This window comes from Loxodonta africana, chromosome 1, assembly GCF_030014295.1.
Source record: "Loxodonta africana isolate mLoxAfr1 chromosome 1, mLoxAfr1.hap2, whole genome shotgun sequence".
Taxonomy (NCBI): domain Eukaryota; kingdom Metazoa; phylum Chordata; class Mammalia; order Proboscidea; family Elephantidae; genus Loxodonta; species Loxodonta africana.
Window position 1 is genome coordinate 218,205,965 of NC_087342.1, and position 19,626 is coordinate 218,225,590.

The 19,626-nt window shown below is 44.5% G+C and overlaps 1 protein-coding gene across 1 annotated transcript in view; it reads left to right on the top strand.

The window, feature by feature from the left end:
• Positions 1-19,626, top strand: part of UST (uronyl 2-sulfotransferase) — a 366,657-nt gene that overhangs the window by 220,858 nt on the left and 126,173 nt on the right. The window contains exon 5 of the mRNA XM_010586963.3: positions 12,205-12,358. Coding sequence (XP_010585265.3) covers positions 12,205-12,358 — 154 coding nt within the window. The remainder of the gene's footprint in view (positions 1-12,204; positions 12,359-19,626) is intronic.

Genomic DNA, 19,626 nt, shown 5'->3' on the forward strand with positions numbered 1-19,626 from the left:
GGTTAGCAGACGCAGCTCTTAACCACTACACCACCAGAGTTTCCTGATTACATCAATAAGGACTTTATTTCCAAATAAGGTCACATTCACAGGTACTGAAGGTTAGAACATCAACATATATGGGGGGGGCGGGGGACACACAATTTAACCCACTATATGATCTCTGTGCCAACATTTTTAACACTCCATTTTATTATTCTCAGGCTTGCATATTTTGACCTTGGTCGGGTATTTGCAAAATTGTTTTTTTCTTCAGCTGCATTGCCCTTCTGATAATAATGCACAGCTTCAAATTTGGATTTTTAGCCCTTTGATCTGTTTATTGCTCGCTTCAAGTTCTGTGCATTCTCTTCCCCAGTGATTCATTAGCATGGGCTCTGTGGTCATCGGGCTTCATTCTAAATGGGTTGCCCTTAGATTCCTCCCCTGCCATGACTGGCCTATGTCTGCCCATCACTGTTGCTATTGGCTGACACAGCCATGAGCCAACAGACTAGCCAGCTAGTGACCCCTGCACCTCCTTCTTCAGCCATCTGACTAACAATTCCCTCACTTTAACGTGGAGATCATTGTACCTCACTGGGTGGAGGGGATTAAATTAGTATTTGTGAAAGCACCAGAGCCCCAGGCCTGAGAGAGCAGAGCACACCTGCTCGTGGGCTCTGACCTAATGGTCCCCTCCACTAGACCAGGCTCCTTTACCAGGAGGCCGATCCTGAGGGGAGGGCTGGGCTCTGCCCTGAACCCTCACTGCTCCAGTTCTCATCACACCTGCACAGCTGCCCTGCTCCAGGCTGTCCAAGACCCTACATGGTGGGAGAAAGTTTTAGCCTTCAAAGGACTGCCCTGTGCAAATTCAGTGTAAAAAGAATGAGATTCAGCAAAGCAGGTTATAAGCAGAGAAGAGGAGTACCTGCCTTATCTTTAAAAGCAAGTCTCCCCTGCAGTTCCTCCTGCCTGCCCGAAAGCCAGCGTTCCTTTGGCCAGTGAATGGGCACCTGTACATTCTCCTAAGTGGCCCAGGGTAATGTCACCGAGTAGCTTTGAGAGTGTTTCCAACCATATTTATGAAGCGGCTTGTTACTGGGTTGTCTATGGCATGTGCCCTGCCTTATACTTCCAGGAGGCCAAAACACATAAGTAGGCATTAGACATGAGACTTGTTAGCAATTTCAGGCATTGTATTTTATGATCTACAAGGAACAGAGCACTGCATCTCTGATCCTTAGTTTTCTAGAGAGATCCCTTCTGCATTATCTTTGAGGTCCTCAGACCTCATTCATTTAACTCTTCTTGCTTCATAGGTCACATTTTTAACACCAAAACAAATTGAAATGCAACAAATTTTAATAATTGACCCAGGGCAATATAAAACTGTAATGACAAGCCAAGGCTGATAAGGTCTTAATTGGACAGCAGAACTCAGAACAGCTTGGCAACCGTATCCTATTTTGGCCTCCACTGTCGAATACATGTACAAGAGTTCAGTCTTGATAAGTGCTTTTAGAAGACCCCACACTGGCAGAAAAGAGTAGTGTCCTTGGTCTCAGGACATCTGAGCATCAGACTTTGCCTGCCTGCTGACCAGAATTTTAGGCAAGTAATTTAACCTCTTCGGGTCTCCAGTTTTCCATCTGTGAAATAGGGACAGTTCCTACCCACCTTTACCTCACAGGGATTCTCTAAGCACATGAAGGGAAGCCTTTCAAGTCCCTTGAGAGAAGGATGTTTTATAAATTCAAGACAGCATTTAAAAAAAAAAAAAAAAAAAGGCATTTCTAGTGAAAGAAGCCAATCTGAAAAAGCTATCTACTGATTCCAACTATATGGCTTTCTGGAAAAGATAAAACTAGATAGAGAGTTAAAAGTTCAGTGGTTGCCAGATGTTCAGGGAGGGGAGAGGGGAGATGAATAGATGGAGCACAGGGCATGTTTAGAGCAGAGAAACTATTCCGTATGATACTGTAATGATGTCTCCATGACATTATGTAGAACTGTACAACACAACAGTAAACCCTAACATAAACTATGACCTTTAGTTAATATAATACATTGGGTTCATCAGTGGTAAAAAAATATACCACAAGAATGCAAGATGTTATAGATTATAAAGAAAATGTTCTACATTCTACTTTGGTGAGTAGCGTCTGGGGTCTTAAAAGCTTGTGAGCGGCCATCTACGATACTCCATTGACGTCACCCTGTCTGGAACAAGGGAGAATGAAGAAAACCAAAAACACAAGGAAAAGATTAGTCCAAAGACTAGTGGACCACAACTACAGCAGCCTCCACCAGACTGAGTCTAGCACGATTAGATGGTGCCCGGCTACCACTACTGACTGCTCTGACAGAGATCACAATAGAACTGGAGCAAAATGTAGAACAAAATTCTAACTCAAAAAAACAAAAGATTAAACTTACTGGTCTGACAGGCTGGAGAAACCCCGAGAGTATGCCCTCCCCTACCCCAATACCTTTTCAGCTCAGTACTAAAGTCACTCCTGAGGTTCACTCTTCTGCCAAAGATTAGACAGGCCCATAAAGCAAAACAAGTCTAAATGGGCACACCAGCCCAGAGGCAAGGACGAGAAGGCAGGAGGGGACAGGAAAACTGGTAATGGGGAACCTAAGGTCGAGAAGGGGTGAGTGTTGACATGTCTTGAGGTTGGCAACCAGTGTCACAAAATAGTATGTGTATTGTTTAATGAGAAGCTGTTTTGCTCTGTAAACCTTCATCTAAAGTATAACTTAAAAAGAAAAAATCTACATGAGACCAAAAGGTCAACAATTACTCTAAAGCAAAGATAAGAAGATAAAAAAACAAAAACAAAAAAATCCCAAATCCACTGCCGTTGAGTCAATTCTGATTCATAGCAACCCTATAGGACAGAGCAGAACTGCCCCATAGGGTTTCCCAGGAGCACCTGATGGATTTGAACTGCTTACTTTTTGGTTAGCAGCCGTAGCACTTAACCACTACACCACCAGGGTTTCCTGAGAAGATAAGAGGACAGGGAAACTAGAGTACAGGAAATAGAACAACCAGAACGCAATTAAAGAAAATGTTGACGTATGGTGAAAAATGTAACTGAATGTCACTGAACAATTTGTGTAGAGATTGTCAAATTGTCTAATTTGCTATGTGAGCTTTCACTGAAATACAATTTAAAAAAAAGAATGCAAGATGTTAATAATAGGCCAAACAGTGTATAAGGTGCCAGCGAGTACATGAGAACTCTGTTCTTTCAGTACAATTTGTCCACGATCCTAAAGCTGCTCTAAAAAACAAGCTGTATTAATTAAAAAAAAAAAATACGACATTTCTAGAAATCTCAGTGTGTGCCCACAGTCTGGATCCTAACTATACATCTATCCCAATGCCTTTAGGGTAGGGCCCATCTCTTCCTGTCATTTTCCCTTCCTCCATTCCATTCTGTTCAGTTAGACACACATGTATGGAATACCTTTCATTTTCTATGTATTACTCTGAGACTTGGGCTTCTACAGGGAACAGTAAATGGTTCCCTTACCTTGGGGGAACTTATTGTCCAGGAAAGAAGAAAGATGTTAAGTTAGAAGGGGCAGTAAGGTGACAGATGTTAAGAGGAGGACCACAGGGTCTCCCCTGCGGATATGGGAGGCAGGAGCCTCCCTGTCTGGAAGAGGAAGTCAGGATATGATTAGACAGATGAAGGGGAGGATATTCTAGGCACAGGGACTCACATGAGCTAAAGCCCCAAAAGGGAGGAAGTGAAAGGTATCCAGGAAGGCAGGAACCCAGAGGGTGGGCACAACTGCAAAGGGATGTCATTGAAGAGTTTTAAGCACCAGTAAGAAGGGTGGTCTGATCAGCTTTGCTCCTTTACCAAGGTTTTGAACTGGTTCTTCCCAGTTCAGTCATTCCCAGGGAAGCGAAAGTGGAACAGACCCAGATTTTTTAAATTTGAGTGAACCAGAATGATAACCACAACAGGAAGAAGTATGGGTTCAAGCCCTGCTAGAAACTTAATCTCCCTCTTAGAAAACAAGAGCGTCATACCATTGCATAACCCAGTGCCGTCGAGTCGATTCCGACTCACAGCGACCCTATAAGACAGAGTAGAACCGCCCCATAGAGTTTCCAAGGAGCGCCTGGCGGATATGAACTGCTGACCCTTTGGTTTGCAGCCTAGCACTTAACCACTACGCCACCAGGGTTTCCTATACCGTTGCATAGCAACCAAATATCTTAGATTTTGAGCAGAGCAGGAAACAGCGGTGTCCCACTCAAAGATGGCGCCGACCACACCACTCCACTTCCAATGTGTGTCGCTCTCCACAGTCCTGCCAATAATCCGGTCTCCCACCTCAGGCTCCTGAAAGGGCTCCTTACACTTAATCTGAGTCTCCCATTCCAGGGCTTCAACCCGCAAATTTTCCCATTGCAGTTGTTGTTCAGGTTCACCCAAATTGTAAAAATTCAGATCTGCTCTCGTTTTGCTTTATCAGCTGTGACTCAACCGTTTCAGTCCAGTTCCAAGCCCTGTCCTTTACAAAGCTCGTGCTACCTCTGTGGAAACAACCTCCACCTCTCTTCCCACCCTACGTACATACATACATTACATACATTACAAGACAGTTGTTACTTCACAGAACATGGGAAGGTAAAAATCAAGCTTTTCTTTTTCAAAGGAATAGCTATAATTTAAGGAAAATTTTTTAGGCATAAGGGGCAAAACATGGACATACAAAGAAAGCCCCAAAATGTACAATTAACAGAGAGAAACAACTAACTTGGGACTTCTTAATGGGGCTTTAACATTTTAAAAATGAGTTTTATAATTTTGAGATATAGGGCATAGAGATAATTAAGCCGCTCTTAAAAAAAAAAAAAATTTTTTTTTTTTTTTTTTTTTAAGAAACATACCTTTTTACCTGCTGACGGATATGTGGTTTGCTTGTTTTAGGTTAATGAGTTTACTCAGAGAAGAATTGATACAGTAGCCTAATAGTCTTTGGTGATGTTTCTAGTCTTCCTTACATTCTAGACATACAGAAAGATGCTTGCTCGTGAGCAAATATAAGAATGAAAGTCTAGACTCCTTTCCCATGCCTTCTTTTGCACATAAATATTCTGAACTTTTGAAGTGGATAGCATTTACCAAAACTAATTACCCTTTATCTTTTTTTCCCATTAAATATGGCATTCTCACCTTGAAATTCCAGCAGAGTGATGTAAAATACTATCCCTTGAGGCTCCATAATTCAGCAGCTGGCTGACTTGTTCCATTTGTTCATTATTCAGGCATCTTGCTCTGTTCCTCTTTTTTACCTTTTTTGTAGCTGGAAGGATCCATATGGCCCTATCCAGTTGTATTAATCCAACCAAACCCACTGCTCTCAGGTTGATTCTGACTCATAGCAACATTACAGGTCAGAGTAGAACTGCCCCACAGGGTTTCCAAGGCTGCTTCTTTACAGAAGCAGATTGCCACATCTTTCTCCCAGGGAGCAGCCTATGGGTTCGAATCACAGACCTTTCAGTTAGCAGCCAAGTGCTTAACCACTGTACCACCAGGGCTCCTTTGTATTAATCCAACCAAGAAAAAAGCAAGAGCAACAAATCAATCAGGTATTTTTGTAGTTGCCTCAGGGAAGGTTTCTTGCCAGAGGGGATAAACACCGCTAGTTCAGCAGAGATTTCAGGCTTCTCTTGGCATTTGCCAGTTTTCCAATGCACTGCTTTTTCGCACTGTTTTAAACTGCCTGGAATTCAGGCGAAACAAATGTTTTTCAGCGGGACTACCTGGAGAATAGAGTCAAAATTACCTTTGACCTAAAAGATGGTACTCTTTGTTTTGATGTTTAAGTAAATATTAAGGGTTTTTAATATCTGCACACTGTGGTTCCGTGTGTCCTGTCCCCATTGTTGAAGTATCCTAAAGGGTTATATTTAAAAGGATTCAACTTCCCAACATCAGCCAGTTGCCGCTGAGTGATTCCGACTCATGGTGACCCCCTGTGTGTCAGAGTAGAACTGTGCTCCACAGGGTTTTCAGTGGCTGGTTTTTCAGAAGTAGGTCTCTAGGCCTTTCCTTCAAGGCAACTCTGGGTGAACTCAAACCTCCAGCCTTTCAGTCAGCAGCTGAGTGCATCAACCATTTGTACCTCCCAGGGGCTTCTCCCAACATCAACAATATCACTTTATTTTTAAGCATGCCTTAGATAGACATACTACAAAGAGTTGTCCTAGACCACAATGCAATTTGCCTTCCAACCTCCCTTCCCCACTTTCTGTTTGTTTTCCAAATTTTTTTGGTGGGGGGGAAGGGAGTGGGATAAGGCAAAGACGATAATACGCTTCCCATTCTGCAGTTTCTTTCCTTTAACTTAATCTTCCAGGAAAAAAACTACAGTCTTGTTTCAGAGCCCATTGCTTATCAGAATAGTCCGTATGGCCACATTCTAAATAATTCCAAACCACCTCATCTCTTAACCTCTTTTCATGTTATTCTTCCTTTCTCACCTTTTTTCGCTTCCATTCTTATGTCTTCATTTATCTCAGATAGTGGCTCCAATGCCAACACTAACTCGCAAAAAGAAACTGAGTCATTTCAAAAAGCAGGCAGTGTGCAAGGTGGAAGCAAAAGTGTTTTCTGATACTTTTCTTCCTTCCAGAAAGTAAAGTCTGAAGTACCTGTGTGAACAAAGCCTGCCCTCCAATGGCAATCCTTAAAACAAACCAGAGCCTGCTCATTCCATAATTCAGTTTGGTTTCCATATCTTATTTCTGAATGTTCCCTTTGTTTTTACTGTCATTAGCAAAGCAATCCGTTTTAATTCCATGCTCTTCAAATCTTTCATAATAGTGACAGAAGCCACAAACTTGGGAGACCCCCACCAAAATAAAAATTGATATTAGTGGTTAACACTTTTTTGATCTACTTAAACATAGTGTAGAAGTTTGATTTAAAATGACCGTTTTCTCTCAGTTTCCAGAAATGACACTTTTTTCCTCACTTCTCTGCTTTTCAGTCTATAGTGAGTGGATCTCTGCTGCCACATGAAACCACTGGCTCCCTGGGCCTGTCAGGACTTGCATGATCTGGGCTCTCAGCCCATCTCCTTCTTTCTTGCCTTGTCAATTAGTCTTCTTTTAACTCCAGTGGCCCAATCATCCCCTTCCTTCACCTAATTTGCCTCAGCTTCTCCCTCAGCAAATGGTTCCCCCTCTCTTCCTTAGGACCCTCTAGAGAGCAGAGTCCTGTGTTTTGTCATGGAAGGTGCTTTTCTGGGCACCAAAGGACTGGCGGGCCCCTGTATAGGGTTATGAGGATAGAACACAGCCCTACTACCCCAGGCCTAGCCCACGGTTGGGGTTCAGAGACTGCGGACCAGCAGTCATTGCTTCCAGCAAAGGACCATTAAATAACCATCTCTCCCCACCTCCTCCCTCCAGTAGCTTCTCTCCCTGCCCCTCAGTCATGAGGGCCTTTTCTCTCACTTCAAAGTGTCTTCCTCTCTCGCTGACAGGGATCAAAGCCAAGGGCCTCTTGTCTTGCGGTGCTTTTATTCTTTTCATGTAGGTAACAACACAAGACTAACCCTTATTTCCAGGCTAGAGGTTAAAAAGATCTACTTTCAAAAACAGTGTCCAGTCATAGAAGACTCTAGTGTAATATGAGGACATTGTTGTTGTCAGCTGCTGTCACGTCTGCCCCTGACTCATGGTGACCCCATGCACAACGGGATTGTACTGTTACGATCCATAGAGTTTTTATTGGTGATTTTCATAAGTAGATCAAACTACTCCTGGTAGTTCTACAGCCTAGTAGATCACAAGTAGGTCTTTCTTCCTAATCTATCTTGGTCTGGAAGCTCCACTGAAACCCATCCAGCATCATAGCAACGTGCAAGCTTTCGCTGACAGATGAGTGGTGCCTACGCTGAGGGGCATTGGCAGGGAATTGAACCCTGAATCTCTGCCATGGAAGGCAAGAATTCTATCACTGAACTACCACTGCCCCCTAGTATGAGGACAATAACAGTCTTAAGTTTTCAGAACAACTCAGGTCTTAACTCTTGTTATTTATATATGTAATAATATTTGAGGAAGAATATCTTCAGCATTTTTCTAGAATTCTTAACCAATGGCTTTGTGTAGCTATTGGAGACATGACTGAGATGGTTGATGGACTGGTTGATTGAGATACCTGTGTGGGGTAGATGTTGAAAACAATGCTCAAAATGATATATTTAGGAGTATGTTCAAAAAATGAGAACCACACAGTTATTGTTCCTAGAGAATTGTATCCAGTTTGGGGTCTTCATTTTCTCATCAGAAAAAAAAAAAAAGAATATGATAAATTTGGAGAGGGTCATCCACAGGGGTGATTAAAGAGTTGGTAAGTATGACCTATGAACAAATGGCAAAGAAATTGGTAGCACTTGCTAGTTTAAACCAAAAAACCAAACCCGTTGCTGTCAAGTGAATTCCAATTCATAGTGACTCTATATATAGGACAGAGTAGAACTGCCCCATAGGGCTTCCACAGAGCAGCTGGTGGATTCAAACTGCCGACCTTTTGGTTAGCAGCCAAGATCTTAACCACTGTGCCACCAGAGCTCCCCTGCTAATTTAGAATGACTTAAAAGAGAGCTTCAAATATGCAACAGTTACTGTAGTGACCAAAAGATAAGGGTGTAGAAAAAAAAGTATGATCTTGACTTTTCTACTCTTTAATGTATGCACACCTTAGAACCTATAATCAACTCTGGTCACCACATTTTTTGAAGCTTGATGAAGTCTTAGTTATCTATCCAGCCTAAGAGAAAGACCAAATTAGACCGTAGATTATAAGATGAAATATGTTTCAAGACAAAAGTTGAAGGAATTTTTAAAAGAAACTAAAAAAAGGTAAGAGAAGTAAAATTGAAGCTGAAAGGCTAAACTTGTAAGAGGCATTTGAGAGTGAAGCTCATCCTTTGTGTTTAATGGGAAACAAAGAGAAATGTGCATAAAATAAAGATAAGAAATATTGTGTATAACAAGACGCTTCAGTGGTTGGGTTGACCAGTGGGATGGACTTCACAGGGCGGTTGGGAATCTTCTCTCGAGGTTTATAAAATGAAGGCAGAATGTTGTGCTGCATGGATGGTGGGGCGCAAAGCAGTCAGGCCTATAGAATGGAGTCAGCAATAGCCAGTAGGTTCAGGTGATCCGAAAACCTTAAGGGTGACCAGGTATTCTCAGCAGAATAAAAAAAATAATGAGAGATCCTGAGAGAGGATGGGATGAGGGTGGGGGAATCTATTTCCCTTCTCAGGCACTAAGACACACAGATGTTATTCTGACCTCCTCCTGTGTAACTGACATGCCACTCAGATTTTGTCAGTTTGGGAAGAAGCTGTGTGTACAGCAAAGCAGCCTGGAATGGTTATTTAGTGTTGCATTCTGGAATAGGGGAGATATATATCAGACACCTCTCTCCTGTTAGAAATTTCTGGAGAGAGGCTATTATCGGATACTTGACAATGAATTCAACCATCTAAAACCTCTGTTTGAGAATATTATTCTGGAAAGCGTGTGCTGGGTTGTAATGTACAACCAGGAGCAAGTCACCTATGCTCAACAAGCCTTATCAATCCAGACACCCATCGCCTCTGGTGGGAGATGCCTGTGGCCATGATGGGAGTCCTTTCACAGCGGGAACCTGTGCACTGGTTCATATGGCTGGGCAGTTCTGCTCATGAGCGTTAGCTGGTATTCTACGACACATGATAATGTAGAAACATAATTGAGGTTTGTAAAAGCGTTATACAATTTTTGAGGATATGCTTACATAGACATTTGGTATGCGTGCTTCATCTTCCGGGCACCTAGCATTATTACTCTAGTTGCTATTTATCATAGACATGAAACCCAATTTCATTAAAAGAGGAAGATGTATTCAGGATGTAGCTGATAGTTAGCATACTAGACTCTTGCCTGGGATTACAGTTAGTGGCTCATCCAGTTGCACGAATGTCACCTTGTATATATATGGGAACTGACAAGATTAACATTGGCCAGGCTAACATGCATAACACGGAGCCCTGGTGGTATGGTGGTTAAGAGCTTGGCTGCTAACCAAAGGGTCGGTAGTTTGAATCCACCAGCCACTCTTTGGAAACCTCATGAGGCAGTTCTGCTCTGTCCTATAGGGTCACTATGAGTCGGAAATGACTCGACGGCACCTAATAACAGTAATAACCTTATTTATGAGCACTGAATTTTCCAATGTGGTAGATTTGAGAAATCTAGAATATCATTCACATGTCCTGGTGCTTGAAATTCCACCACTAGAGAGTCATTCCTTTTTGTTCCTTTGGGTTCTTCTCTCTGAAGATTCTCTTTTAAAATGCACATAAACGGGGGAACAGCATTATATAAATGAATGTACCAAAAAGGTTTGGGAGCTTGGTGAGTCTACTTTCCTCTGACAAGAGAGCCCTGTGATATTGGCAGAGACTTGAAAATGTAGATGCATAGACCCAGGCATTCATGTCTCCATTCAGTCCTTTATTAAGCACCTACTGTGTGCCAGGCACTGTGCTAAATGGCGTTGTTCTGGCCTCCAGAGAGAGGCTCCCGAGCTGATGGGCAAGACAAAAGTGTAAACACAGTACAGGAGACAGGGCTTCGAGCACAGAAGAGGGGGCCACACTAGGTTCGGAGTCAAGCATTCCCGAAGGATGTGACTGGGACTCTGAGCTGGGTTTTAAAAGGCGGACAGAGTCTGCCAGGTAGAGAGAAGTGGGCACAGGCCCCTGCCAGCTTGTTTTCTCTGACCTCTTTCTGGGCCCAGATGGAATGTCTCGGCCTTCTCATCAGAAGGCCACAGGATCACAGGGCTAGAGTCCCTCTGGAGGTCAGCAGGGCAAGACCTCTACCTAGAACCTGGACAAGCAGCTCAAAGAGAAAGGGAAGAATCCTTAGGAAAAACTCAGCCAGCCTAATTGTTTTGCCTTGAAAGGGCCTTGCTCCGGGGCCAGCATTCGGTGCATTTGTCTGATCCCTTTGTGGAATGAATGAAAATGGAGCACCTCGATATTAATTTATGAGGATGACTTTATCGACCTTTATTTAGTTATTGGTATTCCTCAGATTATTTTTTTCAACTCTGTACAGTCTTCTTTCCATGGTTAAGGGTACAGATTCTAGAAACAGCCTGCCTGGATTCAAATCGTTGCTCAGCCACAGTTATTCACCCATTCCCTGCCTCAGTTGAGGGAACCCTGGTGGTGCAGTGGTTAAGAGCTTGGCTGCTAACCGAAAGGTTGGCGGTTCAAATCCACTAGCTGCTCCTTGGAAACCCTGAGAGGCCGTTCTACTCTGTTCTATAGGAGCGCTATGAGTTGAAATTGACTCGACGGCAGTGGGATTTTTTACTCCATGGAGGTGTTGTGAGGCTTAAGTGAGTTGGTACATGTATTTAGAACAGCCAGCACTCGATAAATGTTAGCTACTATTAATCCACTTACCACAGAACACCATGCCTGGGACCGTTTGAATTAGAATACAGAGTAAATACCCTTTCACCCAACAACAACAACAACAAAAACCAAACCCATTGCCATTGAGTCAATTCCGACTCATAGCGACCCTATAGGACAGAGTAGAGCTGCCCCATACGGTTTCCAAGGGGCACCTGGTGGATTTGAACTGCTGACCTTTTGGTTAGCAGCTGAAGCACTTAACCACTACGCCACCAGGGTTTCCTTCACCCAACGAGGCAGTCATACTTTACCAGTCAGTTGAAATATTCTCTAAGTGCCAGTTACATGCCTGAGGGTTCTACGCTGCAGACTAGGGCCACAAAGTCAAATATTATGTGGTCCTTGCCCTTGAGAACCCTACAGTCTAGTAAGAAAACAAGGCAAAAATCTACCTTCACATTGACAAAAACCTTCACCTGTATAGTAATTTATACTATGAAACAGCCCTCACAGCTTCTTAACAGGTACCTGGGACAGGTATTATCACTTCCATTTTCTGCATGATAATAAAATGCCTATCAGGAAACACTCCTTGCTTATTAAATTGTTCATTGCCACTTTAGTAGATGAGGTCATCTTATCATAATACATTAATCTAGAGAGGAAGCATTTTCTCCACAGGCTTTCTCTTCCTCCAGCAGTGACAGGTTGTAACGAGATCCGTGTTTGTGTGCATGTGTGTGTTAGGTTTGGAGGAGACCAGCCTGTCTACATCAACATCATTAGAGACCCTGTCAACCGGTTTTTATCCAACTATTTTTTCCGCCGATTTGGAGACTGGAGAGGAGAACAGAATCACATGATCCGCACCCCCAGCATGAGGCAGGAGGAGCGCTACCTGGTAAGTCCCGGTGCACGCAGGAAGGTGGGTCCCCAGTTCTGGGGGCAGCACCACGAGGCTGAGATGCCCACGCTCCCCCGTGGCATTCCCTGCAGCACCAGCACAGAGCTCAACATAGAGGAGACATTTCCTCAGGAAGTTTCTCAGTGAAATGTTCCACATGACCCAGATCCTGACACACACATTTCCTCAAGTGATTTCTCTCTCTCTCTTTTTGGCTTGGGTTGTCTTCAGTGCAAAGTTTTAGGTCCCAGAGAAGAATCAGTCTTTCCTAGGGACTCCTAACTAGTGCTGTTGTCATTAAGGAGAACCGATATCTTTGGGCATCTCTCTTAGAGGGTCCAAAAGCCCTTTCTCATACCTCACCCTATTCAGTTCCCAGTGGGATCCCAGGAGGGAAGGGTGCTTTTAGATGAGGACCCAAAGATTCTGAAAGGATATGGGACTTGCCAATTCCTACCTCCTGTAAGTGGTTCAAGTACAATGTGATCCTCCAACTTCAAGACCAGTGTTATCCCTGCCACAGCACACAGAACCATACCATTGGAGGATACATCAGGACCTCAGCTCCACAGGGATGGTAGTTTGGGCCCTAGTCATAGCTTCCACAGTGCAGGAAAAAAAAAAAAAAAAAGAAGTTTTTAGCAAAAATGGAGGGTAGAGTTATACATCCTTCCTCCAGCACCAAGGTACCAGATACATGTCTCATCCCTTTGTGACCTGTATTGACAACAGCTTAATGAGTAGCTGGCAGCCCAGTGCTGAGAAGGCTGAAATCCTGGTTTCTGTGTTTGAGAGGGCCCTGTGGGTCACCCACACCCATTCTGGGCTCTAAGAAAATATGGGCTGCCGGCCACCAGCAGAACAAGAAGGAAGTGTTAGGGGATTGACTAAAGTCTATTCCCACTGCTGGAAAGCGTAGAGCCCATGCCCACTGCTGGTGTGACTATGCTTGTAGCAAAAGTCACACTACCAGCACAGTGCCAAAACTTCCATTTCTTCATTTTGTTTTAAAAAATGGTAATGAAAGTAACTGTGTGTAGGGTGGGCGCATTTTGGGATGATATCACCACAGTGTCAATTTCACATCTTAAAATCCTTGATTGGAATTGAGAAAACTGAGATACAGTGAAGTTAAAGGTCATATACAGGGCTATACACTAGTTAGTAGATGGTCCAAGACCAGAACCCAAGACTTTTCACTCCCCGTTCAGTGTTTGTTCAACTACGTAATGCTTCAGTGAGATAATTTGATAGTATATTTTAAAAATGGCTTTTCCTATTTGTAGTTTTTGAGGGCAAACATTCTAATCATTTTCTTTAATGATTATTTTTATGGGTATATATTTTTTATTCAGTGATAGGTATGAATTCAGAGTATAGAACAACTTACTAGAGGAATAATGTCTTTTCACATCGTCTTTATAATTTGTATTGGATCTTAACATACGTATATGTTCTTTTGAAAACATTCCATTAAATGGAGCACATTCCATTTAATCAAAATATTTTTTCAAGGTTTCTGACTCAATCTTGGTACTAAGACAGCTAGAACCAAATTACAGCAACAAATGCCGAAAAACCAAAGCTATGGAAATGAGTCTTCTGAGTCCTGCTCTTCAAATATTGACGTAGGTGTTGAGGGGAATTCTCTAGGCTTTTCTACTCTGTCAAGCATTTTTGGCAGTCCTATACATCATTCTATGTAGTATCGTCTTCACACATTCGCAAAAACAAAAAGTTATAATCATTAGAGAGAGGGGTTATAAACATGAGGGGAAAATACGTGGTTGATTTTTTTAAAAGCCCATAAAATGTCAAAAGTTGGTAGTGGGGGCAGGTCTTTCAGTTTTGAAGAGCTGGTAGCTTTATGGAGTGATTTGAGAGAAGCCAGGGACATTTTGCCACCCGGGATTCTACCCTAAGAGATTCAGTTGCTGTTGTTAACTACCCTCTAGTTGGCCCCTGTACGGCCACTATGAGTCAAAACCAACTCGACGGCAACGGGTTTGGTTTTTCAGTTGGCCCCTGACTCATGGTGACCCCATGCACAGTGGAATTGAGCCACTGTGAACCGGGCCCTTCTTCCTCATCTGTCTGAGTTGGGAAACACCTTGGAACCTGTTCAGTATCATATCAACGCATAAGCCTCCACTGACGGACGAATGGTAGCAGCACAGGAGCTGCACTGGTTGGAATCGAACCCAGGTCTCTTGCATGGAAGGGGAGAATTCTACCACTGAGCCCCCACTGTCCCCCTAAGAGATTATTATGGTCGCTCTTTCTAAATATGAGCACTGTGTTCCTGGGAGGGGTCTATGTCAGAGGAGGTCATCCAGTCATTTCTTAACAAGGCCCCAGGAGTAGGGGAGAGCCTTGGGCTCCTGAAAGCAGCAGAGAGAGAAGTGGAACAGGGAGGGATAAGAGGAAGTCCTGAGGGAAGATGTGACTCCTTCATGATCTGGCCCCAGGCTGACCTGGTGAGAAGGCAGTTTTTCTTGTTCAAAGGATAGTTTGTTTATTTGGAAGAAGACAGTCTATTGCCTTTTTTTAATAGCTGAAACTATTTCATCTCCTGGTCCCATTAGACCCTTGAAAATAAAATCATCCCCTTTCAGAGCCTGTCCTTGTTTTGGCAAGCCTGGGTGGTCACTTATCTAACTAAAAGAGGGTGGTTGTTTGTGACTCAGTGGGGTGTAGGGCAGCTGTGAGGAGACCACTTGTCCCTCAGTGCGGGCCTGCCTGGGAGCAAGGACCTGGGTAGGGGTGCCACTGAGGCAGGGCAGGGTGTCATGGCCCGGGAGGAGGCAGGCACACAGGCCACTCCCCTCCCCTCCCAACACTCTGCAACATACCCAGAGTCCTAGAGCTGGCCTGAAATGGGGGTGCTGATTTGCCCACGTTACTCCAGACCCCAGTGCTCTGGAGCTACTTGCTTTATCTAGTTGCCAAAAAGCAGGCAGTTCTGCTCCTGGCCCTGAGCCTTGCAGAGCTGCTTAGCATACAGCTGAGAGAGGGCAGGCCTACATCTGAGCCTGCAGGGGAAGGGGGGACTGCAATAATCTCATCTGGGATGCCGGTGGTTTGGAAGGAAATGGAAACAGGTAAAGGGGTCAGAGAATTTGCAGGGTCCCTGGTGATCATGAGGAAGCTTTCCTTTTATAGGTGCGGGAACAGGACGGGTCTCCGGGTGGGTTAAGAGCCTGGCTGGCAGTAGAAGCCAGGCCTCCGGATCCCCCCTCTGCCCCACAGTGCTCCTTGACCACTTTGACCATTCAATTTCTTCCTGAGTGGTGAAGGGAGAAGAGGACTGGGGCCATAAGCCATACTTTTTGTGTAAAATCACTTTGTGTGGCATCATCGTGACATCTTGACAAAGATGTAGATGCCTTAACAGTTCTTTCTTGTAGCCATCCCCCCCGTTTTCTGGGAACAACTAGGTTTTCTAAAAGTTCCTATTTCTTCAAAACCCCTCCTCGTTTACGTTTACCAGAAAAAATAATTTCAAAATAAATGATTGCCCCAATGGCTACAAAATCCACTTATAGCTTCCACACTGAGAAAAAGCAATTCCCTTGGGCTCCTTCCAGCCTCTCCAGAGAAGGAACTCGGTTCCCTGTGCAGAGGCGGCAGCCTCCCTCCTTTCTTGGTTTTACAATCTGAAAACCAAAAAGAAAAAACCCCAAACCCGTTGCCATCGAGTCAATTCTGACTCATAGCGACCCTATTGGACAGGGTAGGTCTGCCCCAAAGGGTTTCCAAGGAGCCCCTGGTGGATTAGAACTGCCGGCCTTTTGGTTAGCAGCCATGGCTCTTAACCACTACGCCACCAGAGTTTCCTTCAATCAGAAGACAGGCCAAATCTGAACCCAGGCTCACGCGGACAAGACCCAACTCAGGACACTTTCCTGCTGGAGTGTAGCCTCCTTTCTTTCCAGAGCCAGGAACTACTTTACACACAGGCGTAGTTAACGAGAGAAAGAATGGCTCTAATGGAAACCAACTGCTGTCGTTTCTAAGGGAGGGGAAGCGTCTCATCACTGCTGCAACCTCTCCACTTCCACTCACCAAGCTTCCCCGAAAATGGGCTTCTCCCGCTGCCACTTCCACTCAGCAGCTCACATGTGCGAGTCATGCTTGCTGGTTGCCTAAAATCTGACCTCAGAAAACTTCCTGCACAGATGGCACTCAGCGCTTTCAAACTCCAGGAAAATGTCAGCTTGGGCTCCTTCCCAACCATCCTTGTAACCTTACAAGGCGATCCTCCATTCGAAGAGCAGGAAAAAAAAAAAAAAAAAGAAAGAAAGAAATTTTCCCCAGAAGAAAACTGCCTCTGTGGTCGTTTTTATTCGGTTTGGCTATAAAGTATGGAAAGTAATGTATGCTTAAAAGAAAAGATGTGTAATTTACAGCTTCTTAATTCATCAAGAATTCAGTGAATCATGTTTGCCCAGTAGGATTCTAGAGAAGCCTGAAAATTGGCCAGAATCAGCAATGGTTGTCAGAAAGCTATGCATTTTAATCTGCTTGAAAGTTTTGGACTCGGAATCCTTCATCTGTGAAAGTGTACATCTGAAAGGTTCGTGTGTGGAAATTTCCACTCTGTCCCAGCCCAGCAGAGACTGCCCTGTGAATGAAACCTCCGGTTCTGCCTCAGTTCCGAAAGCATGTGTTTTCTTAAACGATAAGTGATTTGCATTGTCTGTTTTTTATATATTTCAGTAAATATCTATGTTTTCCAAATCTTTGAAAGTAAGCCAGTTGCTGTCAAATTGATTCCGACTTCATGGCGCCCCCAAGTGTGTCAGAGTGGAACTGGGCCCCAGAGGGTTTCCAATGGCTGACTTTGCAGAAGTAGATCACCAGGCCCTTCTTCTGAGGCATCTTTGGGGGACTTGAACTTCCAATCTTTCTGCTGGCAGCCAAGTGCGTTAACCATTTACACCACCCGGGGAATCCTTTGAAAGCAGAGTAAGAAAGTAATGCTCTTTGCTTCCAATTAATTCAAATCTGGCTTATAATTTGCAGGCTGAGGTAGTGGCCTGGGACATGGCACACTCCTGCTGTGTTCTTAGCTGCCCGAGCTGAGTGATTCCGCTGGTGATTTAGCCCCTGTGAGTCCTACTTTGCCAGTCTGTACAGTGGAATCACATTACCTACACTGGTTTGTCAGGAGAATCAAATGAACATTCCACACACAAGGGCTTTGAAAGCTAAAAATCACCACAGCACAGAATGGTATTAATTAATCATGATTGATTCATCACCCCTTGGCTCTGTCAAGGGCTCCACCGGACATGAAGAGACCATTTTTCCTACAGACGTGGAACTTCTCTGCTCTGAGGAGGAAGCAGGGGCCGCCATTTCCATGCAGCTCAGGACAGGCTGGGCTGTGCCCTGACTCTTCAGGTCCCCCTCTCTGAGATCCCAGATTGCCTCAATGGACGCTGCCTCTGAGAATTCGTTTCTAAGGCAACTGCCTCTCTTTGTGTTCCTAACAGCTGGAGAAGTGTTTTGATCCAAGCCTGCTGGCACACATTTGTCCTGTGTTTATTTACTCAGAAACCTGAGCTAATGTAGGCACTGGGTTGTAAAATTATAGCACACACTCTCACCCTTCACAAGAGAGGGAGGACAGGTCTGGCTGGGCAGAGCCACTCCAGCTTGCTCATGTGAGCCTCACACAGAATATGGAGGCCAAAGGAGACCCTCCCTCAGAGGGATGTCTTTGAATTTGTGTGTGCTGAGGTGTGTCTAAAGCGGGTGTCCCAGATGTTTTTAAGATCAAAGGCCACTCCTGGGGTTTAGCAATACCTACAGTTATCCCTGGAAGCTTTGGCAAAGACTATGGGAGTATGAGGAGGCAAGGGAGAAGGAGGAAAAAAGAGAGAGAGGAGGGGGAGAAGAAATAATAAAGGGAGTTTGGAGAAAAGAAGAAGCCTTGGGTGGCACAAATGGTTAACAAGTTCGGCTGCTAACTGAAAGCCTGGAGGTTTGAATCCACCACAAGTGCCTCGGAAAAAACGCCTGGTGATCCACTTCTGAAAAATCAGCCACTGAAAACCCTGTGGAGCACAGTTCTAACTCTGACATACGTGGGGTAGGCAAGAGTCAGAATCTACTTGACAGAAACTGGCTGGTTTTTTGTTTGTTTGTTTGTTTGAAGAAAATGAGAGACCAGCAAGCTTGCAGCCTTATGAGAAGAGAAGAATAACATGCAACCACCTACCCTGAGAAGTCACCAACTGACAGCCGTGTGTGTGGCGTGTCACAGGTTAGAGTAGTTCCCCCTCATATCAGCTTGTTTATCCTCACAACAATCCTGGGGGCAGATATTATTACTACCCCTCAACCCTTTTTATACACCAGGAGGGAGGCATCAGAGAGGCTAGGTGGTCAAGGTCAAACCGTGAATAAGGGGGAGTTGTACTAGGCTACATAGATTGCAAGGAGCTGAGATTCACTCAGGTGACCTCAGGTAATGGGCCAGGGGAGGGAGAAGAAGGTAAAAGGCGAGAGCAATTATAAATACGTGGTAATGAGGACAAAAGGACCACAACTGCACTGCGAAGACCAGGAGAGGCCACGCAAGCCAGGCCACACGGGAAGAGCAGAAACCACAGCACAGCCAAACTCAGGGTCTGGAAACTAGAAGATGTTCAGAATTGGAGCCAGTTGTTGCAGCCAGGTTGTGTTGGTATCCCGGGCTACCCAGAAGTCTTCAGTCCCCTAATCTAGGATTCCACCTTTGACACAACTCACTCACTCTCCCCCTTCTGCCTGTCTGTGGCCACCCACATCTCCTGGACTTTCTCTGTGGCTCACATTCAGACTCCTAAAACAGACTCTAATTCATCTCTGTCCTCTACCTCATAGGTCATACATGGCTGCCAGTGAGGCAAGTGTCTTCCCTGTGGGCAGTAAGCTGTGGCCGGGGGGGCAGGGGAATGGATGGGACAGGATACAGCCATCTGTACAGAAAGTGCCTTTGTCATTTCCTGTTGCTCCTGAGACAAATGACCACACTGTTATTGGCTTAAACAGCACAGTTATTATCTTACAGTTTCAGAGGTCAGAAGTCCAACATGGCCTCACTGAGCTAAAGTCAAGGTGCTGGCGTCACTGTCTACCTTTCCGGAGGCTCTAGGAGAAGTTCTGTCCTTACCTTGCTCACTCAGGTTGTTGAAGAATCCGGTTCCTCGTGGTTGTAGGACTGAGATCCTACAGCCCCAGTTTCCTGCTGTCTGTCAACTGAAGGCCATTCCCAG